This window comes from Colletotrichum spaethianum (assembly GCF_022836535.1).
Source record: "Colletotrichum spaethianum MAFF 239500 DNA, contig08, whole genome shotgun sequence".
Taxonomy (NCBI): domain Eukaryota; kingdom Fungi; phylum Ascomycota; class Sordariomycetes; order Glomerellales; family Glomerellaceae; genus Colletotrichum; species Colletotrichum spaethianum.
The window spans coordinates 422,360-448,463 of record NW_026054778.1 but is presented as its reverse complement, the minus strand read 5'-3'; the positions used below and the strand labels follow the sequence as shown (position 1 = coordinate 448,463).

At 54.8% G+C, this 26,104-nt stretch overlaps 6 protein-coding genes and 1 non-coding gene across 7 annotated transcripts; 4 read left to right on the top strand and 3 right to left on the bottom strand.

The window, feature by feature from the left end:
• Window positions 1-8,276: 8,276 nt before the first annotated feature.
• On the top strand, window positions 8,277-9,632 carry ColSpa_03975 (global transcription regulator sge1; the record flags this gene model as incomplete). Its single annotated transcript, XM_049270187.1, has 1 exon — window positions 8,277-9,632. One exon carries the CDS (start codon window positions 8,277-8,279, stop codon window positions 9,630-9,632), a length of 1,356 nt encoding a protein of 451 aa, XP_049126144.1.
• A 1,007-nt stretch (window positions 9,633-10,639) lies between these two features.
• Window positions 10,640-11,651, top strand: ColSpa_03974 (putative CDP-alcohol phosphatidyltransferase class-I family protein; the record flags this gene model as incomplete). The annotated part of the gene is made up of 3 exons (XM_049270186.1): window positions 10,640-11,066; window positions 11,195-11,324; window positions 11,345-11,651. The coding sequence occupies 3 exons, from the start codon at window positions 10,640-10,642 to the stop codon at window positions 11,649-11,651; spliced, it is 864 nt and encodes a 287-aa protein (XP_049126143.1).
• Window positions 11,652-12,049: 398 nt separating this feature from the next.
• ColSpa_03973 (tRNA wybutosine-synthesizing protein 2) lies at window positions 12,050-14,243 on the bottom strand (the record flags this gene model as incomplete). The annotated part of the gene is made up of 3 exons (XM_049270185.1): window positions 12,050-13,735; window positions 13,764-14,067; window positions 14,122-14,243. The coding sequence occupies 3 exons, from the start codon at window positions 14,241-14,243 to the stop codon at window positions 12,050-12,052; spliced, it is 2,112 nt and encodes a 703-aa protein (XP_049126142.1).
• Window positions 14,244-14,784: 541 nt separating this feature from the next.
• Window positions 14,785-14,900, top strand: ColSpa_rRNA_015. The gene has a single exon (XR_007414246.1). It is a non-coding gene; the product is annotated as a 5S ribosomal RNA (ribosomal RNA).
• A 2,542-nt stretch (window positions 14,901-17,442) lies between these two features.
• Window positions 17,443-19,264, bottom strand: ColSpa_03972 (vacuolar protein sorting-associated protein 51; the record flags this gene model as incomplete). The annotated part of the gene is made up of 2 exons (XM_049270184.1): window positions 17,443-18,057; window positions 18,125-19,264. 2 exons carry the CDS (start codon window positions 19,262-19,264, stop codon window positions 17,443-17,445), a joined length of 1,755 nt encoding a protein of 584 aa, XP_049126141.1.
• A 747-nt stretch (window positions 19,265-20,011) lies between these two features.
• Window positions 20,012-21,335, top strand: ColSpa_03971 (maintenance of mitochondrial morphology protein 1; the record flags this gene model as incomplete). Its single annotated transcript, XM_049270183.1, has 2 exons — window positions 20,012-20,058; window positions 20,129-21,335. The coding sequence occupies 2 exons, from the start codon at window positions 20,012-20,014 to the stop codon at window positions 21,333-21,335; spliced, it is 1,254 nt and encodes a 417-aa protein (XP_049126140.1).
• Window positions 21,336-21,384: 49 nt separating this feature from the next.
• On the bottom strand, window positions 21,385-22,493 carry ColSpa_03970 (putative calcium-binding protein; the record flags this gene model as incomplete). The annotated part of the gene is made up of 2 exons (XM_049270182.1): window positions 21,385-22,314; window positions 22,398-22,493. The coding sequence occupies 2 exons, from the start codon at window positions 22,491-22,493 to the stop codon at window positions 21,385-21,387; spliced, it is 1,026 nt and encodes a 341-aa protein (XP_049126139.1).
• Between the last annotated feature and the right edge of the window lie 3,611 nt (window positions 22,494-26,104).

The window sequence follows — 26,104 nt, the reverse complement described above, 5'->3', positions numbered from 1 at the left end:
CCATCGACTGGCGGCGGAGGCAGTTTGTGATCACATTGTAAATGGTTCGCGGTCTCGTCAATCGCTTCTCAAATAGCTGTCCGAAGCTACTATCTCTCTCCGTAACCGGATGCTTCACGAACATCTCTTTGCACGATTGTATGTATATTTTCTCTCTGTGCGGTCATACATAGCATGCACTCTCGCATGGCACGTGCTTGCTAGCCACCTCGTGGCTGCATCTAAGGCACAGATCCGGGCTTGCTGTTTTGCAAGTCGTGGTCTCATCCATACCATACTAGATGCGGCTACTCCCAGTATACCTACGCCTCCAATACTCATTTCCATGATCCCTTGCCCATTGTGGCCTTCGGCGCATCGTGTCATCAAGCGAGAAGTCTCTCGCCGACTTCGCTCAACTACTGTCAATTACATTTCCCGTTATTACTTTTGGTAAAAGAAGGTACGCCAACAATACCATAGCTCCCTCGCTTCTCCTTCTGGAATGTGAACAAGAGCGATAAGGGAAGAGGTCGAGCTTGTGAAGCTTGAGCTCGAGAGCTCGACCATGAAAGTATGGGCAGCAATTGCGTTGTATCCTTTCCATGCTCCTTCAGGTCAGACGTCGAATCGATGCTTTACCGCTCCCTATTATTTTTATGACCCGTCTCTCAAAGATCCTGGCTAGGGTTGAAGACTTTGGCCCTGGTCAGGCACGAATCAATACCCGCGCGGAGTGCCAAATGAGCAAAGCCGAGAAGCCAGGGCTGCTTTCAACCGCAAGCACCCTCCCCTGCGCCCCCCCCCCTCTGTTCTCGATTTGCTGTTCTCTTGTGCGCAGGGCCTCTCCGTGCATCATTTACCCTTTCCCTGCTTCTGACACACCACGAAGCTAAAAGTGTCTGGCACCGCGAAAACGAGCCACAGACACCAACCACGGTACTCCCTCACATTGTCTTAGGTAAGACTCCCCTGGCTTGTCTCGACCGTGGTGAAGTCCCTCAGAAGGGACCGTGAATGGGCGCGCTGTAAAGTACGTACTGGTTCTCAGCACAGTCGTTTGCCAGGATGTGCGACCCAGTGGTTCCGGCACGCTGCCGACGGGGCTCGACACCGACACCGACACTACAGAGTACATTCGGCATCGCTTTGGAAATTTAGACAAACAGATGGTTCTGGTATGCTGTTATGTCTCATGCAGTCGAGAGCTCAAGTGAGTATCAGAGCAACCGCAAGTGGGTGCCCTTGTGGCCTCGCTGGGAAGCCTGCAGCAGGCCTGCGAACGCCATGTAGCGGACAGAAGTTTACTTCAGCATCCACACTGCGCCCAGTCACTGGCCGAAGGGATAGTCTTTTGATAACAACCCAATGGGGTGACATTGAGTGAAGCGCGACGCCACAGGCCATGGAGTGCCACGCGGAAAGCGTGCATGGCAGGGCAATGGGAAAGGCATTCGAAAGCAAGGGGGGAGGAAGAGGGGGAGCACTAACAAAGCAAAGTGAACTAGACAGACCGGAACAGTCGATTAGCCACCATCAGAGGGAGCAACGCTCCAATGATTAAGAGAAGGCGTGGCACTCAAATCCATCCACGTTCGGGCTTGTTGGTCAGTGTTCTGGCAACACGTTGGTGGCAGCATTGAACGTTTGGCATCATCCTCACGGACATGACGAACTGCTGTACTCGGGCAAGGCAGAGGTAGGTCTGAGTTTGCCCACGATGGGTATGTTCAGTCCATTGTACTTCCTTGGGCTCAGCCCCGTCCCGTCCAGTCTCAGGCCGGGTTCAGTCGGGATAAACACCAGAGGGGGCCGGACGAAACGAGGACAGCATGGTATTGGCGCTGCATGCCCCGTTCTCAAAGAGACGTTCGAGGTGGGAACTGGCTTCGCGTTCCTCTTGTCTGTTTCTCGGCCGGGTTCATGGCGCGCTTCGGATTCGGAGCAAAGCACTTTGTCTGATAGCCCTCAGCAACCAGCGCCGCGGTAGGTGCGTTGACATGCGTACTTGATATCTCTGGTGGCATCGCCTTTTCGGAGCAACTGCAACTCGCAATCGGCATAGGCCTCTCTCCACACCACCCCCTTCCCATCGAGATATGCAGCTCTCTCCGAGCCCGTCGTCTCCACGACCCTTGAGCTCTTTGATGCCCCATCTCATGCGTTGATAACACATCACTACGATCCATCCCCTCGTCCTCCCGTCGGGTTGTCTACTGTATTTTCGTTTGGTGTTGGGAGGGTGTGGTTGACGCGGCAGTTGTAGCCTCACAATTCTGCCATGGGTTGCCATGGCTCTCCCTGTCTTGCGATACATGGCCCTCGGAAAACGGGTATGGGATCATGAGGCCACGTCGGGCTCGTGGAGGGATACGTCGGGATGAATTTTAGTTTCTCAACGTGGACGTTACGGGCGTTGCGGTCGCTGGTCTCTGGTCTCTGGTCTCTGACGGACGGACAGGCAATATCGACGACCATGGCGTTGCTGCTGGTCTTTGCGCACCAGGTGGCCTGTGTCCGGACCGCGGCTCCAGATACGTACCTTACCTGGCTCAAGCTCTGTGTGCAGACGCAGCAGACATGTCCCCTGTCTCGGATTCTCCAGAGCAGGGCGCTGGAGCTATTGATGTCGACATGCCACCTTCCCTTCCCTTTCGTATCCCACCCTGCCTTTCCCTTGGACTTGCCTTGCCTTGCCGGCCCTTAGCTGGGTAAACCTTTGCTTTTCGGCTTGCCGTGCTCCTCCCCCCTTCATCTCTCGTTGTCTTCTTTGTTGTTTTCGCCTTACGCCTTAGTCTATCGAATCCGCGCGGCTGTGCTTTCCTTTCCTTTCCTTTCCTTTCCTTTCCTTCCCTTCCCTTCCGTTCCTGCCCGTGCGCCCCTTTCCCTACTACCTGTTCAACCGTGCTTTGCGTTTCTCATGACCGGCCTACCCTTGGGGTTCCATTCACTCTGTGGCATAAGGTCAAGCAGCCAAGGCCTACGGTAGAGGAACGCTGGGTCGGCATCTTGGTAGCTGTAGTGGCAGTCTGTTGTCCCCAGCGAAACGCTTGAAGAAGATGAAGAAGGAACATACGGAGACGTCACATGAGAGAATGAGAGAAGGAGGCTAGATGGTATCTCGAGGAAGGTGGTCGAACGCAGCGTGGTAGGTAGGTACCTTGCGTTCCAGGTTCCTGATGATTTGACTGGACCCATCCCCCAAGGTCGACGTAGTAGGCGTGCTTTCTTTCCCGTTGTTCTCGGAATTTGCCTCTCTTGTGTTGGGTGAGCCTGCCCCTCCCATCTAAAGTTATCCAAGGCGCGAGGCAGTCACGAATAGGAACGATTTTCGGTACGTATCTATCAAGGTAGGCCGGAGTGGTCGTTTGACGGGAGGCGGAACCCCTTCCTCATGTTCTACTTCCCTCTTCCTCTCCCACTCGGCCTTTGTGGTACGATGTACTTGATCTCCTCCTCAGGCCGAACAATCCATTGGTTTCCTCACAGGGCCCATCTCTCTCTCCCTCTCTCTGACCTCTTCGTCTTGAATGGCAATAACAATGGCAACGGCAACGTCAGGCAAAAGCACCCGGGAACTACATTGCGTTTCTTCTCATGACACGCATGCATCCACCAAGTCGTTGCCGTCGCTGTCGGCTCCCTCGCACTGCCGCATCCGTACCCATCTCTGTACGCACGCCTCTTCCCTCTTTCTGATACCTTTGGCCGTGCTCATCCCTCACTCCATCGCCGCCCCCCTCCATAGCACTCCCCATGCTTCCCATGCTTCCCGTTCTCCCCGTTCTCCCCGTCCCACTCGGCCGTTTAACGCCTATCCTATCCCATCCTATCCGTCCCATCATATCCTTCCATCCATCTCTATCTCTCAGTAACCATGCCTTGATGTATCCCTCCACTTTTCCCACCCCTCCTTACCTGCCCCGTTCTGATGGCCATCTCGCTCGTACCTCATGACCTTGGGAGATCCAACTTAAGCCCGACCTTGGCGCTACTACCTCTCGAGACGTGGGGTACCTCTAACCTCCCTTCGCCTCAGTTCACCTCACCTCATGTTGCTTAGCACGGCTTGGCCTCGCAAGCACGTTGGGTCGAGAAAACAACCTTCAAATACAACAGAGATGCCGAGCACACGTCTCCTCATGGCATTGCAAAGGTAGCCCAGGTCCACCTAGACATCGGCCAGCTCCCCGCTGCAAGAAACAGGCAAAGCCGGAGCCAGACAGAGAGGCAGGTACCCGCAAGGAGGTAGCACAGCGGCGGCGCCATTGCTACGACGAAACCCTCCCCCCCTTTACCGCATTGTACAATGCAGCCAGTGTGTCCTTACGACACTGCCGCAAAGGTTGGCTAGATCTTGGGTCTGCCCTGTGGTACCCTTAAGTCCACCTACCTCTATTGGACTTGATATTTGCGGAACCTCTCTGTTTACGACGAGTACCTTGCTCATCCTTGATACTTTATCGCGTTGACTAACCATCTTCCTTCCTGGTCAGTCGGTCTTCAGTTGCTCTTTTAAGACGCGCGCATGTATACGTGGAGGAAGGTGTGAGTGAGTGAGTGTATGTACACTACACGCACGACGTCGGTCTGCCTTGGACCGGTGTGGTGGATGCGATTCCAGAGCCCTCCATCGGTCATCCTCGTCTCCCGAGCTTTGGCTTTGGGATTCTGTTGAAGAAAAGACTGGGGAATCGACGTCTTGGGGCCCGGCCCCTCATTTCATCTGGGCTCCACTCCCGGATGAGACAGCACACACCAAGACGCTGGATCTTTGGGGATCCCTGACTCCCCTCCACCTTGTTCGTGCCTTGCATTGTTTTGGAGCAGTCGTAGCGGCAGCGGCAGTAGCAGTAGAGAGCATTAGTATCTGTTTCCGGATTGGGACACCACCTTCAACTTCATCACCAAAAAATTATCACGCCCCCACCCCCCAAAAGGTAAAAAAGCCCACTGCACTAGACGAGGCAGAAACAAGACAGAGCAAAACAGGGGCACAAAGACAAGCTCAACATTTACTCTCGACTGTCCTCCAAACGGCCGGTATCCTAATCCTGGGAAAACGAAAATCACCGCGCGGATCAGGCAAAGCAAAACCAAAATCAAGCATCAAGCACCGGCCATCGGTTGCCATTCGAATCATAGCCTCCTCTCTCCTTCCCCTTGGCCTGTCCAGTCTTGTGCTCTTCCTCCTAGACCGTGAGGCGCCTGAGCTTAACCTTGCCGGACTAACAGCCACCCTTCTTCTTTTTCGCCCTTCACCACCACGACTGCCACCAACACCGATCCTTTTATTCCATCCCACCAGCATTGGACTACATTACATGGCATTTGTCTCGTCAACCCTGCCCTGCCCTAGCGATAGTGTCGCGCCGAACCGTACCGCCTGGGACGTTTACTTCAGCATCAATCATAGCATCTCAACACTCGGTACTCGATGGTCGTTTTCTCGTACATACGTAATGCCGCATTACAGAAGGCTGGACGACCTGTGCCAAGTCCGTACGCCATTGACCATTACCATCAGTCCATACTGGAACGGATACCAAGCCCCAGCTGCTCAGAGGATCCAGAGCACAAACGGCAGGGCAGGACTTTACAAAGCAGTACCTTCAGGGTGCAGGTGCTGGACTGCCAGCCAGTAGGCACACTCAGTTCGGTCGGTTAAAGCCAAGCCCAAATTCCTTCCATCACTCGACGACAGAGCCCATCCCCAGGATGCTGTGTGTACTTTGTACTCGATATGTGTGCGTGTGTGTGCATGTGTGGGTGTGAGTCTACTTTGGTCCAGTCCCATTCGAGTCGAGTCGAGTCCTTGCACACCTGCACTTGCGCTTGCAGTGGTACTGGGACGGACTGCCATTGGGCACTTGCACCTCTTTCTTTGCTCTACGACTCTTCTCTCTGCTTGTGTGTCTCGCTCGCTCGCTCGCTCGCGCGCGCTCTCTCTCCTTTCCATTTCCTCCTCCTTTTCCTCTCGCTCACCCTCGAGCATACATACCCTACCTACCTTGCTTGCAGTAAGCCTGCAGAGAGGCATTTCTCTCACGCCCGCTCTCTGATCGCCGAGCGTTTCCCCCAGCATCTTGCCCCCCCCCCTTCTGACTACCCACACACACACGCGCACACGCACATTCTCTCTCGTCTCTCATTCTTCTTTCTCTCGTTCTCTCTTGTCTTCTTACCCACTCCCTCCCTCACCCTCCCGGTTCTCTTTCCTCACACCCCCCTCCAGACATCCCACTCCTCTCTTCCTCCATCTCCATATTCCGCTTTCACCCCCCCCCCCCCCCGTATCCTGCTTGCCGGCGACAAGACGGTCTGCTCTCTGGGTTGTGTGTCTTTGCGTCCAAGTCCCCAGTCCCAGTCCCAGTCCCATCGCCGCCGCCGCCGCCGCCGCCGCCGTCTTCTCCGCCTCATCCTGCCTCCACCTCCATCGGCTCTACTTTCTCCAGGCACAGGCACTCGTCTCCATTACCACATTGCTGCGACCGCTGTTGAATGCCTGTCGCTGCAGAGCCCTCCTCCTCCATCTCCCCATCCTCGTCGTCTCCTCTTCTTGCTACTAACGCCGCCGCCGCCGCCGCTCTGCGCTCTGCCCCGTCCGCCCTGTCTTGCTTGGCTCTCTGACGTACATGGCAGAGCTTCATCTGCTACCCTTGCTCGGGTTCAAACAGCTTCCTGCTGCCCTCGACCACGGCACCTTGCCTGGCCTGGCCCTACGTCGGCAACCCGCCTTGAGCCTTGGGCCCGATCTGCCCTGTCTTTTTGACAAGGCCTGTTCTTTCCTCTCGCTCGACCTCGTCTTGTACTCTCCTCCCCGGCTGCCCTGGGTGAGCTCCCCTTGTCGCACTGCACTCACTGCACCTGCGCTGCACAGTGAAGTACACATTTCATCCAGTGTCCCGATCTTCGCGCGCAATTACCAGTTTTACCGTCGGGCACCGATATCTTATAAGTCCTCCGTGGCTTCCAGTCTTCGTACATCAACCTCTTTTGTCCCCAGCTCCCGAAGCTTGTAGGAACTACGCGAGTTCGAGGCCCAACCGCTCGGTTCAATAGTCAAAACCCTCCGAGGGCCCTCTCTCTGTTTACATCCCTCCTCCCACAACCTCTAAATTCTAAGGGTCCCGCTCCGCCTACATCAACCTTTCGACCACCAACCTTCGTCGTACTCGCTCCTTCTCTCACTTGGTCTCTCCCACCACTCACTCAATCTTCTCCTACCGTCTTCCCTCCTCCACACAACAGGTTCGACCATTGTTTGTTCAGCTACGTACACGTACAAACCCACACGACCACCAGCAGCCACACCGCGTTTCGTACTCCCGTCAGGACCAGAGAGGGAAACCAGAGCGCGCAGTTAACAAGACCGCCTATCCTGCAGCCCGTGCTGCGCTTGACAAACCTTAAAACACTGGATCTTCCCATCGACCTCCGGTTCCTGGCCCACGCAAGCCACAAGCCTCTTACATTGTCTCCTACGGACCGCTGTCGTGGTATCTTGCGCTGCTTCTGCTGGCCGCACATATCCCATCCTCAAGCTTCGCCCCTTCCCTGGTACCGCCAAAAAGTTATCTTCTTTCCGATCCGAGGCATCTTGCTACCGCGCCATCCCGCACTCAAGCTCCCCTAGCCAGATTCCCCCGTGGTTCTCAGGCAGGCAACAGCTACCTTTCGACGAACCAGGTGTTGATCCGTTGTTCACCAAGGACCGAGGAGAAAAAAAAGAGGCGCTTGGGGGAAGGCGGTACCGCAACCTGGATACGACAACAAGCGCAGACCGAACCAAGGCCCGACTGCTGCTAATCCAGAGAGCTCCACCCACGAACCGTACTTACCCTACCCATCAGGTCCTTTTCCCAATTTCTTCCCCCTCTTCCCCCTTCGGAGAGACACTTTTGAACTTTAGCTTTGACACGTCTTGGTCTACCTTCTCGCTGTTGAAAGACCAGCACCCTTCCTCGCTTCTTTCATCCTCTTCCTCCCTCGTTCTCACTCGTCAAGACCTTTGCGCCGTGGCGAAGCTCATCACGTACATAACGCGCAACAACAACAACAACAATAGCGACAACAACTTCACAAGCAACAACGACAACAGCCTTGCTGACGGAAGCTCCCTGCAGCCAACCTGGCGACGCAGTACATTGGCCTTATCTGAGCTCCGTACTCTTTTGAAAAATATCCTCCTCCTATACAGCATACCCAGTTGGTACGTGGCGCAACTCTGCAGTCGATTCCGCAAACGTTGGGGAAAGTAACTTACACGATTAGACTCGACGCAACCGGAGGCCAAAATGGCAAACTCCAACGTTCCGCTAAACCCAACCTTCTTTGGCCATGTTGCCTCCACTTTGGATGCTTTGGTCCTATTCGAGGCATGCCTGAGTAGTGCCCTGCATCACGTCCCCCGACGACCTCACGACCGAGAACGCCAAGATCTCATAAAGAGCGGCAACGTTTTCATCTACGAGGAACACTCATCCGGCATCAAGCGCTGGACTGACGGCGTTGCCTGGAGCCCCAGTCGGATCTTGGGCAACTTCCTCATTTATCGCGAGCTCGACAGACCATTCCCTCCTGGCGAGAAGAAGCGCGCCATGAAGCGCAACAAGAAGCCCACGGGTGTCACAAAGCCCGAGGTTGCACGCCAAGGAAGCGTCAACGGGACAGGCGCCAACATGGGCATGGGAGACGGCTCCCAGGGCAACAAGGAAGCAGAACGCGCGCTCATCGGGTCTCTGGTCGACTCGTATCCTTTCAAGGAAAACGGCCTGGTCAAGAAGACAATCAGCGTTACGTATCAAGGCGTGCCGCATCACCTGGTGTCCTACTACAACGTGGAAGATGTCACGGAAGGAAAACTCATGACTCCTTCAAAGGACCACCAGCTCTCGACAATCATTCCCCGCGGGGAGCTGATCATGTCCCAAAACTTCCGGGCCCCTATCGACGAGGTCGAGATGGACGACTCTCGTGGCGCCCACGGCCTCTTCGCTCACGCATACCCAGTCAACGGCCACCATCACCAGAGCCTATCGCGGGCCATGTCGGTGCCTTCGCTGCACCACATGGGCGGTGGCATGGGCGGGCCTCAATTTGGGCAACCGCCCTACATGTCATCATATTTAAGCAGTGTCCCGGGATCCGTGAGCAACGTGGGCTACGCACAAGCCCAGCACCCAAGCTACGGCTATGACAACATCAGCCGAGCCGGTCGTTATCCCTCCAGTGCCGGGTTGGCCCCCGACATGTCGCGAACCATGGCCCTGGAGTCGCAGCATCATCCTAGGCGGCACTCGACAGCTTACGAACCTACTTCGGGGCCAGACATGAGTCTTGCCAGCAACTTGCCAGCCGTACCAACGGATCCTTCGCGGGGCATGGGTGGAAACTACATGACTTCGATGCTATACTCGCAGCAACGCGTTCACGATCTGTCGCCACATGAGCCTTTTCCCTCTCCCTCTCCTCGAAACGTTCACTCGGAATCGGGCATGGGCGGTGACCGGTCGATACAATCCTTTGACGGATTGAGTAGTCGCGAGACTTGGAATTCCTTTGAACAACTAGAGGAAGACCAAGGACAATACATCTCCCAGGGAAATGCGGCTTGGCCGGGCAGCAGCAGCAACTCATTGGGTAGAACTTGAACAAGAGCGATGCCAGGCGCAGACATGTTTCAGCGACCGCAGCTGCCCAACGCCAATGGGCGCAAGAATAGGACGCGACTATAGCTTGGGTCCAACAGAGGATCGCCCTTGAACGACAGTGTGGAAATGTTGCGGGGTACGAATCCTTTAGTTGCAGAGAAAGAGCAAGAAGAACAAGCGTCGAGCAAGGCGTGTAACCAAAACAGCGCGGCGCCGAGGGCGCGGTTTGCGATGAGGTTGTACTGTTGGGAAGAAGACCAGCGGTTGAAGAGGCGTGTGAGGTTAGGCGACTGCGTCCCCCCGCGGCGCCGCCAGAGAGTATCTTGGAGATGGAGAAAGGTCTCGGTTGCGCCATCAAAAAGTTTACCTGTAAAGCAATTACAGTTTGCAGCCATACATGTTCTGTATGCCGCGCGATGATGATTTGTTCATGTCTTGTGTGTTTTATGTGCCTTGGGCGTACGGCAGTCTTAGTGTGTCGACTTGGGTGGCCGACAGTTTGCACATTTTTCTTGGTTTTGTACCTATCTATCTTAAAGAGATACGGATTGCTGGTCATGCGAATTAGACACAGCTATGCAAGTAACGGAGCTTTCACAAAGATGAGAGGACGCGCAGAGTGACGTGACACTCGGGCCAATGACTGGGCCAAGCTTGCCAAACTCCGAGAGACCCTTTGCCACACCACCGTGCCCCCATGAGCTGCATTGCGAGGTGAACGCTCGCGTCAACCTAGGCGCAACGATTCGAAGCGAAGCTGGTGCGAGTGTCCAAGTCGGGCTCTGGGAACGACACGAAGATGCTGCTTCTCAGGTTTGGTGGCCGAAGAGCATTGGTGCAATGTGGTCGTTTCCCCGGCTGCAATAATCGTCTGCTCCATGCGCTGCCGTCATCAGCGCACCACCGGCCATCGCTCAGGCGAGCCGCCATTCCTACCTCCACGAACACAACCAGCCGCCCACTGTACCCAACCCCAGGATATGTCGCCCTCTATGCGTCCCAGCCCGATGGCAAGCCGCCTAGGTATGTCTTGCCACCCTGTGGATGGCGGCGCTGCTGTTGTCACTCAATGGGCAAGAACACCCGGAGAAGCCACTGGACTAATCATTCTCCCACGCAGCACGGCTAGCAAGATCGCGGCGAAGCTCCCGGCGCTACCGAAGAACATCCACGAAGACATCCGTACCCTGCCGAACCTACTGACGCTCTCACGTCTCGTCGCCGCGCCCTTTGTCGGCTACTTCATCCTTCACGACCAGCACGCCTGGGCGCTAGGCCTGTTCGCATACGCCGGCGTGACGGATCTGTTGGACGGCTGGATCGCACGGCGATGGAAGCAGCAGACGGTCGTCGGCACCGTCATCGATCCAATGGCGGATAAGACGCTCATGACCATCCTGACGGTGTGTCTGGCGGCGCAGGGGTCGCTTCCGGGTGAGTTTGTGTGGTCTGTCTGCTGTTGGCGTCCCGTGCGGAGGGGCGCGACGGGAAGAGGCAAAGCTCCACGTTAGAAACGGGTGAAGGAGAATGCGAGTTGGCTGACTTGAAGCTCTGTACGGCAGTGTGGCTCGCGGCCATCATCCTCGGCCGCGATGTAGGCCTCGCCATGTCGGCCATTTACTACCGCTGGATCTCCCTGCCGCCTCCCAAGACCTTTGCGCGGTATTGGGACTTTTCCCTCCCTCGGCCGAGGTCCGGCCCACGACCATCAGCAAGTACAACACGTTCCTGCAGCTCGTCCTCATCGGCATGACGACCGCTGCCCCCGTGTTTAGCTACGATCTCTCGACGCCATTGACCATCATGCAGTACGTTGTATCCCCCACCTTCGCCCCTTGTTCGTTTACTGCGGCTGGACTGTGGATGGGGACGGCAAGGAGAAGATGCCATGAGTATACTGACTTGGGTGGTAGGTACGTCGTGGCTACCACGACCGTCTGGAGCGGTGCGAGTTACATCTACACCAAAGATGCGGTCAAGATCTTGACGCCGCCCAAGAAGCCGCCCACCAAGGTTTAAGCGGTCTCGCGGCTGTCTTCGTTGGCTGCTTCCCCTGAACATGGAAGCTGCCTTCGCAATGCTACACACCACGTACGGCCTTTGTGGCCTTTGGGCGTCGAGAACCACGCATGTCACGAACCAGGGGAACGATCCCCCGAGGCCTTTGCATTGCATAACATATCCTCAACTGAGCTCAGGAACGAAATGTTGTAACATATTCGCATCACAAGGGGTGTTACGGGGGGCGGGCGGGCACAAAAAAATAAGTCTTTGTACATTATGATTACAAAAGGGGGCCAGAGGTTAGGTATGCATCACCGGGGTGCAGCAGACTTGGCTCATAAAATGTTTTTATCGAGCGTCAGACCGCCCATTGCTTTTATGACTATTTTACATTCCGCCTCTTCGCAAGGCACCTACGGAAGCGGAGAGGTTCCCTCATCTTTGGGGCCCTCGTTCTTCGTCCGCCATGGCTTGGGCATGTTTGCCATTGCCGTGCTCCGCTGTTGACGTTGAACATAGCCTAGCAGGCGTATACAACCGGACGGAGTGATGCCTTCTAACCGTCTCGCCTGGGCTAAAGTCTCGGGCATGGTCGCCTTCAAGACGGCCTTTTCGGCCATGGCCAACCCGGGGACCTTGTCATAGTCAATCGAGGCCGGCAGCCGCAGGCTCTCGTCCCGGGCAAAGACCTTACGCTCGGCAAGCTGGCGCTTGATAAAGGGCGCATACGTCGCCTCGATGTGCACGCGAGACTTGATGCGCTCGGGAAAGGCCTCCACACCGGGCACTGCGGCGGCGACTTGGTCCATGGTCACGTTGCGCAGCCGGAGCATATCGGTCGCGTCACGTCGGGTGGTGTCCTCCTTTACCTGGAACCCTTGCCTCGACCACTCGGGACTGCTCTTGCTGGTCGACGAGAGCAATGTCATGAGGTGGTTCATCTGCTGCTTCTCGTCATTGAAGGCCGTCCATCGCTTGTCCGACACTACGCCCCACTCTCGTCCCTGTTCCGTCAGCCTGAGGTCTGCATTGTCCGCCCGCGACGTCAGCCTGTACTCGCTTCTGGTCGTGAACATCCTGTACGGTTCCGTGACGCCCTTTGTGATGAGATCGTCAATCATGATGCCAATGTAGCCGTCCGCTCTGGACACTGCGGCCGGGGCAAGACCCAGAGCGGATCGGCCGGCGTTGATGCCGGCAATGATACCCTGCCCAGCTGCCTCTTCGTAGCCGGTGGTGCCGTTGATTTGACCCGCCAGAAATAGACCAGCAATGTTCTTCGTCTCGAGTGTCGCCTTGAGGCTCCGAGGATCAATGTAATCGTACTCGACGCCGTAACCCACCTGTGTCATGACGCAGTTTTCCAATCCGGGAATAGAGCGCAGAATCTGCTCCTGCGCCTCGGGCGGTACGGTCATGGACAATCCGTTGGGGTATACGAGCTCGCTGTCGAACCCCTCAGGCTCCAGCCAGACGATATGCCTGTCCTTGTCGGCGAACCGGACAATCTTGGCTTCTAGCGACGGGCAGTATCTCGGGCCCCTGATCGTTTCTCGGATATGGATGGTCTTGTCCAGGTTGTCCCGTACAATCGCGTGCGTCGCCTCGTTCGTGTAGCTGACATAACACGACATCTGCTCCTCAACAGCGACCCGGTCATTCAGAAAGCTGAAGGGCATCGGGGGGTCGTCGCCGGGCTGCCTCTCGAGGTGCGTGTAATCGATGCTGTCCCTGGCGATGCGTGGCGGCGTTCCCGTCTTCAGTCTCCCCAGGCGGAAGCCGGCGTCTTTCAGCGATTTGCTTAGTCCAAAGGACGCATCTTCTCCTATGCGCCCTGCAGGGTACGCTTTCATGCCAATGTGGATCTCAGCGCTGAGGAACGTTCCGGTCGTGATGATGACGGCGCTCGTCGGAAGCACCTCGCCGGACTCGAGCCGCACCCCCGTGATCTTGCTCGGGGCAGAGCCCGCGGTGTCTGGGTTTGCGCTCGTGACAATGTCGGACACGCTTCCGAGGACGATTGAGAGGTTTGGATACGTTTCCAGCTCTTCCCTCATGTGTTTCTGGTAGAGTTTTCGGTCGATTTGCGCTCGAGGACCCTGCGGACAACAATGACATTAGCAACACGGTCATCGTCATCTTGGCAGAGAGCATGCTTCTTCGTACCCATACCGCGGGCCCCTTGGCCCTGTTGAGGACTCTGAACTGCACGCCGGCCTTGTCGATGACCCTGCCGGCCAACCCGTCAAGAGCGTCAATCTCGCGGAGGATGATTCCCTTGCCGACGCCTCCAAAGGAGGGGTTGCAGGAGCAGGTGCCCAGGTTTTCGATCTTGGGGGTGACGAGAGCTGTTCGCGCACCGGCTCGGGCGGCGGCAGCGCATGCTTCTGCACCGGCGTGGCCGCCTCCGACAACGACAACATCGAATGGCCTTTGCTATACGTCAGAGGAATGGCTGGAGAAGCTCGGATGCTGGTTTGCGAACCTGGTGCCCTCCGCGACGTCGGCGAATCCACGCCTGCCGAGAGTCCACAATGGATGAAGCTGCCGCAGCCCTCGAGCGGCATTGCGCGGCCGCAGCTTCAGCGCCGCGGAAAGGGATCGCATCGTTGGTTTCCGCTGAGAACCCGGAAAACACGTTCGAATCGATACGCGTCTATCTTGAGTTACAGGATGAAGTCTGGGGAGGTTGATTCATACTTTGGCGCTGTGGCGATCTCCTGGGTCACAAATGGTTCGAGATGCGCTTCCCAGGGGTTCCAATGCTGGTGCGCCAATCTGTCGGGATTTTTTCCCTAGCGTCACAGTGCAGCACAGTGACATTGTCGGTGCACGGCGACTACAACCACCGACCGTAGACTTGATTGAGTGCACATCCTGTCCTTTTCCTCATTTGCATCTCTTGAAGACAAGCCCAGCCTCCAATGCCAAAATGTGTGGTACCTTCCTACTCCAAACTTGGAAAGCACTTGACCAGATCAACAACCAGATTCCGGTTGTACTTAACGGCTTGGTTACAGACCGGTAATAGATGCAACTGTAACTCATTCAAGGAACACATGTTTTCCATGTTGAAAGGCCGCAATCGGGTAAGGGCTACCTCAGGCATAATTACTATATATAGCAATAAATGCTGCTCTTCAAGCACATACGACCATACCCACTGGAAAACTCGGGATCCCGTCCGCTCTCCCATAGATAAGCCAGTGAGGGCCGGATTAGTAGTTGGGTCGGTGACGACCAGCGAATACCTGGTGTTGTATGTTATTTTGCGGTTTAAAATTTCTGTTTTGCTTGATTTGGTGGCGGCGTTAGATGGGCATCTTTCATGCCGGTTCACAGCACTTGAACCTCCTTCAGCATTCGAAATGTATCCCGCAAGTACTACGCTAACCTTCGGAATGCTGGAGGAGGTTTACAATCACACCCGTTGGAAAACTCCTGAGAGTGGTAGAGTAACACACGTTCTAGACGGACTGTTTCCATTTCCAGGTACCCTCAGGGTTGCTCTATTTCCCTCGGTGAGATGCGTTGGCTACTCGACGCCCTTTTAGAAATACAGGAAAAGCTGCTCGTTTTGTGCGCTACGCCCCTTCTCTCCGTATTTGCCAGAGGGATGCAGGAGCAACCACTCGACAGGGCAAGTCCAAATGATGGATGGCATCGCCATGGGACCCTATGGCGCCATGAACTTGCTGCTTGCCGACCCAGAGTGTGCAAGAATGAGTCTCAAGTGCCACACATTGCCACGCTTTCATCACACGAGGGCTAAGTTCCATATCCCATGTACCGCGCCAGGTGATATGGGAACTATTTCTGTCCGAATGGTATATGAATGCACAGGCATTCCCCTTGATGCCATTCCAGAGCACTAGAGTATGTAGTCTGGGCATGTGCAGGGCAGTAATACCAGCATTGTATAGCAAGGCATCAATTTTCAGCCGGCTTCCCGTCTGGAGTAGGAGACTCCAGGCGCTGCCAAGTCCAAGTCGGTATGCAAGCTCGTAAGAAATCTTCGGCGTTGACCATATAGGAGACAGAGAGTTGTTCAAGATCGACACTTCTGGCGGCAAAGGCCGCACCAATCCCAGGATCTACGATACGGTGGGCGTCCACTTGATTCAGCCAGGTCAACTGAACAGCATTACCCAGTGCTACAGCAAGATCATCGTTAAAATCTTCGAAAACTGACAACGTTTTGAGACTTTGGGGAAGGTGTTTCTGGACCAAATGTAGAAAGACTGCGATCCAGATGTTAGTGGTCGTATGTAAAGTAGGGATTCGAAAGAGTGATATCGATACGCACACCGATCATTTAGCACCCTCCTTCCGCTTTCCCATGCCCGCCATGGCTCGTAGATCAGGTGTTCTAAAGAACAAAGCCTGTCCAGTATAAGCTGAAGTTCTCTAGGGACAAGCCAACGACGCAGTTGTCGACGTATGATAAAACGGTTGACTCCGTCAACTTGAGGAAGTTCTTCTCGGAAACGCAGATCGATCTCTCCGAAGAGTCGTAGTATATCTGAGCTGGGAGGAGTCGTAACCTGTTGGCCATTTATCCAACCGTGCTGTGTATCGTGCCAGCTGCATTCAGCCTCTTTTATTGAAGTTGTATCTTCGCTACCCTCTTCTTCAGAAGAGAAATAGTAGTTCTTGAACCAGTGGTCCGAGTCGCTGGGAGAATGCGCGTTGAGCTCCAACGTTAAGCCATTCGCTGGCTTCCAGGTGCTGAGGACACGGAAGAGTTTCCAGATTCCGTTACTAATGATGGAGCTGTTATTTCGTGTCGTGGTAACTGACTCCTCCCTTTTGCAACATCGGCATGAGTATTTTTGTAGCTCAATATCGAGCCAGATATGGTGAACAAGCTCTTTCTGCCGAATGGTCATACGTTCGAAATCATCTAGGCAGGACACTTGTAGCTTCAGACAATTGAGGTTTCGCTTCTCTATAAAGAGCTGCCATTCCTTGCAGACAGATGCGAAAGACGCCCAGCCAGGATGCTTCTGCTGTGCAATCACCTCCAAGATCACGAGGCGAAGCTCTGTGGGCAGAAACCTCCAGTGTGAGGCTGTTATTCTTGTCGAGGCACGAAGTACCATTCCATGGCATCTGGTTACGCTGTACCTGTCCCTCATGGTAAAAGAAAGGGAATATGGTTGGTGGTGAAAGGGAGAGGAGATTGTTAAATATGACCTTAGTACAGATATAAGGCTTGATACTTATGTTCGCTGCCAAAGGCAGCAGACTGGCAACTTTGCGGCCATACTTTGTCGCTTGCCCCCACTCCGTCACTGACACCGTGGTAGTAATGGACCCTACCACGCATCTTGAAAGCTCTAAATATTGGCGGCGAGCTCTCTGCTGCAACTGCATCTGTTGTCCACACGGCTGAGCATGCCGACTGAGAGGGTAGCTGAGGGGTTGTTGAAGCCTGACGATATTTGCACGTGGCCACCCTGCGCCAGCCATTTACTAAGCTGTTAACAGGCAGTCACTCGACCAGCGACTACCTAGTGTTATATGTTTTTGTTTTGATTTCATTAACCTGACGAATGACTTTGCCCTGCTTCGGTTCTAGACTACCCTTGAGTCCCCTTTTCCCTCTTCTTCTCCTGCCCTCCTATGTGAGATCGTCCCATGCGATTTTCAGCTTAGTCGAAACTGTTTGTAAAGAACGCTGGATTAGGTATTTGGTTGTGCCGTAACACGTTGAGATGACCGACAATACTTAGTTGTTCTCCTCGTCCTCCTCTCCCAAACTCTCGAACCTCCAAATCATCGGTGAGATTACAAGACCAACACCCTACCGCCGTGTCCCCGTTTTTTGAGTCTCGGGCCATGACGATACGGCGTCCTCAACCTCCTCGAGGAACGTTGCTGAGTTATGGATCGTTGTACCCCCAAGAACTAAGCGCACGCCAGGCGAGCTTGCGTTGATTGTTGCAACCGTTTTAGCCTCCTCATACGTAGCGCCACCGACCATGAAGACGATGATGTCTTGAGGTTTGTCTCGAGTGGTGCCACCACCCTCGACGAAGGGATATTGTTGTTCTTTGAGCCTTCCGCGAATCAGGTTTTGGAGAGTGCTTTCAAGCAGAGGACTGTGCTGGGTGTACACATTCTCGACGCCCTTGAGTCCCTTGAACCGGTTGCCTGCCCCTCCAAAGATGCCGGCCCCCTCGAAAATGTCCGTGATACCTGTTTGGGCTTGAGACTGTTGTAGTGAAGATTGATACGTTACCAGCTTCGAGATGAGATCCGCTCGCCGCACTGAAACGCCGCCAGCGGCCACTAAAAGGTCGACAAGCATAGGAAGTGCATTTGAGGGATTGCGCTCATATCTTAGCGCATAGAGAGCGACGAGAGCAACCTTGCTGTCACTTGTCACCTTAGGAGATTGGATGAGCTTTTGGATGTTCTGTAGGAGAGCGACGTATTAGCTATAGTGCGCAGGTTCGAGATCCCTGATGTTTGGCGGCACGTACCTTCACATCAGCCGCGTGGTTGTCGTTACACGCAAGGCTTTGCTCAAGCTCGCTGACCTCGAGCAAGTTTTCCGCTCCAACCCGCCTGCTCAGCTCCGAGACCAGGGTGACGTGTTTGCTGACATTCCCAGAGAGCTTACGGAACTCGGGATACTCCTCGATAAAGCGCTTCATATCCGAAATAGACTCGATGTTTGCGCTGTTTTGAGTCTTTGATTGGTACTGCTCGACGTAGTCCTTGATGTTCCCGCCTAGGTCGCCAAAGTTGAGGTACATGTTCTTCTTGAAGAAAGGGTCCTGATCCTGGGACAAGACGATCTCCTTAAGCTCTGGGCGAATATCCGGCACGTCACTCAGATCAACTCGGCCGTTGGTGATGCCGAGTAGGTGGTGCACCATGGCTTGATATGTCCATTGGGTGAGCAGAGGGGTTACAGGGTCTTCACGCCGGTCGAGAATGAGGAGAATAGGAGGCGTATCCACCTTTCTAAAGTCGAAAAGCTGCTCCTCTTGCGTGATGCGATATCGCACCTCTGTTGCCAGCTTCTTTGTTAATGGACTGTTCCTGGCATACCTGATCAAAGGCTTCTTTTTGAGAGCGAGAAGCACAGCGATGAGCCCGTCAGCACTTCTCTGAAGGGCGTCGGGGTTCCAGGTGTCCGGGCTGCTTCCCCAGAGACGCTGATGAGGAAGGCTGAGACCGAGGGAGAACAAATCGGGGTTTATCACGATAAAGTCGGCAAAGTGCTCCTGGACAAGCTTGACGACTTCGTGGTCGTCGGCCTCAGCGAGCCTCTCGAGCGACGACTTCTTGACGACGTTGGTAAAGTACAAGTGGTACTCGCCATACTTGGGCTCTCGCAACTCATCAATGAGGAGCTGTATCGATTCAGGTGACGGGCGAACAAGGCAGAGACATCGGAGATGGCGCATCTTCTCCCTGTTGACGTTATCGATTCGATCGATTAGGTAGACCTCATTGTTCAACAACGCTGACTGAGTGATGGCTGTGGACACGATGGGCACTGTCTCCCGGTCCAGCAGGAGGACCTTCATTTTCGCCGACTGAGATGCCGACGAAGGGTCGGCCGAAGAAATCATGCGAGAGACATAGCCGGCTACTGCTTGTGCAACATCCATCCTGGCCGACGGGCGCACAGCGCAAATAATGAACGCTGGGTGAGGTATGCCGTGGGCTCGAGGGAGAAGACCAGGCTCTGTTGTACGTCTGGGTCCGTCGGTGAGTGCCGCCGACCGTCTTTTAGAAACGCGAAGTGAATGCGCGCAGGTTCAAGGTACCTCGAATATGTCGGTCGTGAAGCAAGCTGGGTCGATGGATAAGATGGAATGTGGTTGCAGTGGTTGTTATCCACAAGTCGTTGGCACATCCCTCTTCTGTCGTTGAATGCGATACGTAGCTAGCCGGGACAGCTTGCCTGAGCTCCCTGGACGTGCCTGGTTACCCACGCCGGGTACCTTAGCTTGCGTCAGGTATTTGTCGTACACAGTGTTTGTCACAGTGTATGAACACTGTTGTCTAAACCTCGGGAACAGACGCGAAAAGACACAAGTGAGACAAGTACACACTGTGATTTTAGGGACAGAAACTGTGCTGTGGTGGTGGTGGTGGTGGACCTTGACCAAAGGGTAACGGTCCAGCTTCTTTACAGTGTCAATTCGACCAAACGGGCACCTTGCCTCATTCTTTTCGGAATTTCTACCTGGTTAGTTCCCTCAGCATCACCAAGTTGATGACATGTTGGCTGGTGTATTTTTTAACCAAGCTCAACCTCAGGACCTAGGCTGGTCTACCCCATGACTTTGTGGTGAAGCATTGATAGTTATTCTCATCATCAACCAAGCAGCTCTTTTTCAATATTGGAGAGCATGGCGAGTTTGTCTACGGACACTTGCCCAGCAAAGGCAGAACCAACGTAAGTTATACATCCATTTAAATGCTCCCCATTTCGACCGAGACTCACCTGCTAAACTGCCGCGAAATAGTCTCTCGTTTACGCAAGGTCTCATTCTGGGTCAGCTGTCGGTTGTTCTGGTCCTTGCCGCCTTCATCAAATTCTTCATCTTCGGCGACCCTCCCTCGCCCGAGGTGACGGCCTCCCTGAGAGCAACGGAGCGTCGGTCCAGGACATTGGCCCATAAGCGCTCCTTGTTAAGCCTACGGACTGCAAACGCAAAGCAAGGACAGCAGACGCTGAACCGCAAAAAGTCAAGCGTCCTCCGCAACCCTCCCAACCTGACCATTGGCTCCATCCTCAGCAAGACATACTACAACGTCGACAGCCACCAGCCGGAAAGTCTGGATTGGTTCAACGTCCTAGTAGCGCAGACCATTGCTCAGTTTCGGAGCGATGCACAACATGACGACGCGATCCTAAACTCCCTAACCAAGGCGCTCAACGGAGGCTCAAGGCCCGATTTCGTCGACGAAATCCGCGTGACGGAACTGAGCCTGGGAGAAGACTTCCCCATTTTCAGCAACTGTCGCGTCATCCCCGTGGACGAAGATGGATTGAGCCTTGGCAATGGCAGGACGCTCGACGCTAGCGCAGCAACAAGGGAGGGGGCCAAGCTACAGGCAAGAATGGACGTCGACCTCAGCGACATGCTGACTCTCGCCCTCGAGACCAAGCTTCTCCTAAACTACCCCAAGAAATTGAGCGCGGTGCTACCTGTAGCCCTCTCCGTCTCAGTGGTCAGGTTCAGCGGCACGCTATCCATATCCTTCATCCCCAGCAACCCCTCACAGTCAACCCCCACCATGATGACCTTCAGTTTCATGGACGATTACCGCCTCGACCTATCAATCAGGAGTCTTCTTGGCAGCCGATCAAGGCTTCAGGATGTCCCAAAGATCGCCCAGTTGATTGAGGCACGTCTTCACCGTTGGTTCGACGAACGGTGCGTGGAGCCTCGGTTCCAGGAGATTGCATTGCCGAGTCTTTGGCCACGCAAGAAGAACACCAGAGGGCCGGAAGACGGTTTGGCCGAGACCAATGCGTCAGTGGGCCGAGCGAAGGGGAAGGATATCAACCAAGATCTCCGAGCAGAGGCTCGAAGAGAAGTCGAGGCCGAAGCAGAGACTCGTACAGGTCGAGAGCATGATTCGCTCCGTCGCCGGAGGATGCGGAGTGAGGATGACTTTGCGATACCAGGCTCGCTTCCGGGGTTAGATATTGACATGAGGACATGACATGCCTCTTTGGGTGGCCTCTAACATAACTATGTACACGAAGCGCCTCTCAACCGCGCCGCGGCACCAGGGCCATCGAACTCTCCGTCAGGGGCAGCAGGCCTTTCCACCAAGAGAAGGCACCGGCAAACAGAAGTACATAGTAAACAAAAGTCCACTTCCGACTATCAGCTTGCGTATAGTGTCCATGCGCGTGCCAGTAGGGTTCGACGGCTCCCCAGAAACGAGGGAGACCCATCGCGTTGCAGAATGCGTGTACCAACACGATGGCCAGCAAGCTCCCCGACCGCAGGAACAGGAACGTGGCGTAAGCGCCGAAAAGAGACGTGTAACCGAATTGGATGACAGAGCGGGCAATGGCAGCTACTAGGGGCACCTTGGGGTGAGTGATGCGGAACTCGTAGAAGTGGTGGACATGGGCGAGACCAAAGATGATGGGAGACAAGAAGATGGTCTGGGTCAGCGACATGTGAGCGCAGAGGAGCAACGGGACCGAGGCGGAGCGGAACAGCATCTCTTCGGTCAGAGGCCCCTTGAGATCCACGTTAGTTTTCAGACAGGACCGACCGAGGGCCACGAGGGAGATGCGACATACCATGACAATGTTTCGCCAGGTCGTCCACTGGGTCCAGATGCGCACCATGGGGTCAAATGCCCGCCAGTCTTCCCAGACGCCGTCAATGAGGAGAATCTCGTAAAGGGGAGCAGCGAACAGCGTTGCGGTGAGAGCCAGACATGCGGCAGACTCGAGGATGCCCAGCGGCCAGTATCCCATGGCATGAAGAGGGCCGAAAGGCAGAGCGCCGTCTGGGAGGCGAGCCAGGATGACATAGGTCAAGGCAGAGCATAATGCGGTGGAGAACAGGACGGAAGTGATGCGGGTGCGGATAACGGCGGGGTCATCTCGAGAAAGCCTTGGTGAGGGCCGGCTGGCGGGTGAGATGTACAGAGGCAGCACGTAGATGGCAGTGTAGACGACCTTGGATTTCATGAGTTAGTCAGTGACAACGTCACGGGTCGACCGGGAAGGGCTGGATGGACTCGGGAGGAATCGGTACATACCAGCATTGCGCATGCCGTGAGAGGTTGCAGTGACGCCGGTTGCGCGTCGGAAGGGCCGGCGCCGGGCCCGAAGCCGAACGTGCTGGCGGAAGACATGGGAGCGGTAGGGCCAGGTCAGTGGTATCTGGGTCGTCTGGTGCCTGCAACGTGGTTTGCGACGTGAATGGCCGGATGTGGACTTGGCGATTCGTTGAAAGGCACAAACTGTGACGGCTTCAATACTAAGCAACAGCTTGGACGCATATGCTGCAGCTTTTCCAGGAGTGTCAAGATTGCCTTGACTATCGAAAATCAAAAAGAAAACGGAAAAGAAAATTAAAACTCCTAGTAAAACAACTGGTCAGCCAACCGCATTCTGTGAAGCATGGCGGGCAGTTTAACACACACACTCACATACATTCGATTCTTTGTGGGACTGGCCCGTCTTGCTGGAGCTCGGGTTACCGACTTACATAATCAGGTGTTCTCTCCTGCAGCTGGCAGCATCTGCCTGTGTTCCGGATGTGCGTAGCGACCACAGACATCAGCGTCACGCCTTATTCACTGTACACTAGATGCAAACAGGTTCGTGCCGACTAACGCGCGCGAAGCGCCAGTTCATGCAGCATATTGACGCCCGTCTCAGGTTGACAGAACAAACAAGCGCACAAACGTGCATGGCCTATACTTGCTGCCCTTGGCCATGTTCTCGATACGCATGCAGCTCGACTTGATTTATTACTCAGTGGACCAAAACCATCTACGGTTCATCATGTGCATAACCGCTCAGGCGTAGATCTGGCCTCATCCAGTGGTTGTTCGTGGGTTGAGCCTGTCCTCAGACTCTGGTGCAGCGACCGCTTCAGCCCTGGCCGACACGGACATCCGGGCTTCGTTGAAGATGGACAGGGTGGCACAATGACAGCCATCCCAAAAATACTCCGGTCTCACGTGTGGAAGGCGGAATGCCCCGCGGACACAACTGAGTTGAAAGCAGAACCGTCCATGTCTCAAACTCTTCATATGGGCTGCTCTTAAGGCCGCCCACACTTGTCTCGTCTGCAGTCTGGAATCTTGCTGCTTGCGCCTCGCTGCGTGGCGGAGATGCCGGGACGGCAGGGCTGGGGCCCCAGTTCGCCGGGGTTCGAAGCACTGGTCCATGAATATCTACGACAACGGTGTTGAGGCTCATGTCAGTGCTACCGATCCATTACCCTTCTTGTCCCTTGCCTCCCCCTCCCTGCGGTGATGGCCCTGAGAACGGGGGAAAACGTCGAGAAGAGACATCCCCTTTGTTTTGCACCTTCGCGTCAGGAGCGGGAAATTGGATGCTGAGTTGTCAGGAACCTGCAGACTGCAGTGTCCATCAACCAATTTCCATCTTTTGCTGGAAGTGCTGCCGCGGACGCAACTCGGCAGCGCCAAGTCTGCACGCAAGGACGCCATCTTGAGCAGTGCAAACGCGAACCGCCCGCGAGATTCAAATTTGAAGGCGCGTACTACACTATGTACTGCATGGTCCATGGGTGGCCGGAAGCCTGGAGAGAAGGACAACTGGCAGAAGAACCCCATCGCATCAGCCCCTGGCCTAGGCTCCCTTGGCCTCTTCACCAATCACGAGAGCCAATCCAAGTCTACGTAAAGCAAGGCCCTCTATTGACAGCGTGGGCCCTTTTCAATGCGCGGTCCACTGCCGGCCACCCCCTTGAACCTGCTTCTCTCTTGCAGGCAAGAAGGCTGTCATTGAAATTAATCCCTCTTGCTAGGTTGAACGCCATGATGCACACATCACTCTATCCGTTATCCAGCTTGGGTATGCAAGTATGGATAACGCCTCCGCTCAATTCTCAGCTCAAAGTACCTGGGGCGACGCGCAGGAGACAAGCTTCCCTGGCTCCTCTCTCCGTCCATGCGAGCCGGGCCAGTTTTTGTTTCCTTCGCTTCGACAGATTGCACGCCTTGGAATACGGATATACTGTACGATAAACTGGGGGGGGGGGGGGGGGTTCTGCCCGCCCTGTGAAGGTACAACTCATCACGGACATGCCTCCAATGGCGCCCGGCAACGAGCCGACAAACAATGGCGGTCGGATACCAGACCTGTCGAAGGCCCAGAGCTGCCCTCGAGGGGGCCAACGCGAAGCTGGCCGGCGGTTTGAGTCTGGGGCGTTATCATTGCGGCGGCAACGGGCCACCGAGCACCGACAACAGATGCGACGGCGTCGCATCTGGGCCAGCCGTTGGGGGCTTCTTGTGTCGTTTGTAGGTACATTAGACACGTGATCTCCATAGAGGCATACAGCTTGGGAGTCTATCGCATTGTTGTGCTGCATGACAGTGTGAGGTCGAGTTGAGTGAGGGCTGCTGCACATGAAAAAGGATTTGTTTACAACACTTCCGCTTTTGGTACGCATTGGGGACTTGGGAGAATGTGTTCTTCAGGGAGATTTGCAGTGCAAATTTGACGTGCTGTCAACAAGACTCCGCATCTTATCATATACTAGGTACTTGGTGGGACTCTGAGATAATTGGGAAACGTTTTACGGGAACAGCGGCAACGACCCACTAAGACACCATACCCAATGGAGGTATCCGTTCTCAATGAGTTGTTCGTTCAAACCCAAAACCTGGGTAAGCTTCGACAATGTGGGTGACGAGTGTAATTTACTGCAGCTGTCACAGATGTGTACGACATGTGCCAACCAAAAAAAAAAAAGAAAAGAAAAGAAAAAGAAGAAGGCGTGCAACTGCTACCCATACACGAGCCCGACGAATTGTTGCAACGTGTTGGGTCTATTCTGCTTGACGAGGTCACTTCCAATCGATAATTATTGAAATAGCGCCTGTTGGTCTACCTGACTTGCCCGGGCGGGTAAAGGCGGAAGAAAAAAATAGAAGAACAAACGAAAATTGGCGAGCTGGATATGTGGGGGCGCCTCTCCCATCGTCCCGTCTGGGTTGCACCCTGTACACCATCGTACATTCTTCGAAGTGCTTCGATGAGGATGGTCACGATGCTGCGTCCGTTGACGCCGGCCATACGATGGGATCCTCGGGCCTGTGCTCTGTCAACCGAAGTGAGTGCAGCATCGGGCGCACAGAGGGGCGGCGCACGGCGGCGACTACTGCACCATGCTGCAGCGTTCAGGAGAAGCGTACGCAGGGACGCGATGGCCTTGGAGGAGCAACCGCGTGCGAAGACCATTCTGAAACTATATCCGTAGTCGTGCATTGTCCTCTGTTAGTGCCTGACCTCTGCTCACGTCCACGATACCCGCCGTCACTGCAGCAGCAGAGGTCAGATCACCAGGACGCGCCTCGTACACTGGTTGCGTTGCTATCGAGCAAAGAAGTTTGTGGGGAGGGGCAAAGGTTGTGAAAAAAAGACGTGAATTAAACTGATGTCTTACCTCATCAACTCACCTCGGCATAGTCACCATCATAGGTTACGATGTGACGGGGTTCCTTGCTTCTGGTGACCCTGCTTCACCTTTGGGGATCCACCACTTGTGTTCCCTGAGGTGGTGCCACGACGTGGACACGGGATGACGGTATCCGCAGAGCTTCCGTCTCATTACAGTTGTGCCTGTAGCTGATTTGTGCTTCGCTACTCGCTCGTTATTGCTTTCGGATCGGTCATCGGCGGCCGACCCAAGATACTGGGCGAGTAAACAAGGACAGGGACATGGGCGATGGAAAGATGAAGATGAGGAATGGAAATGGAGATG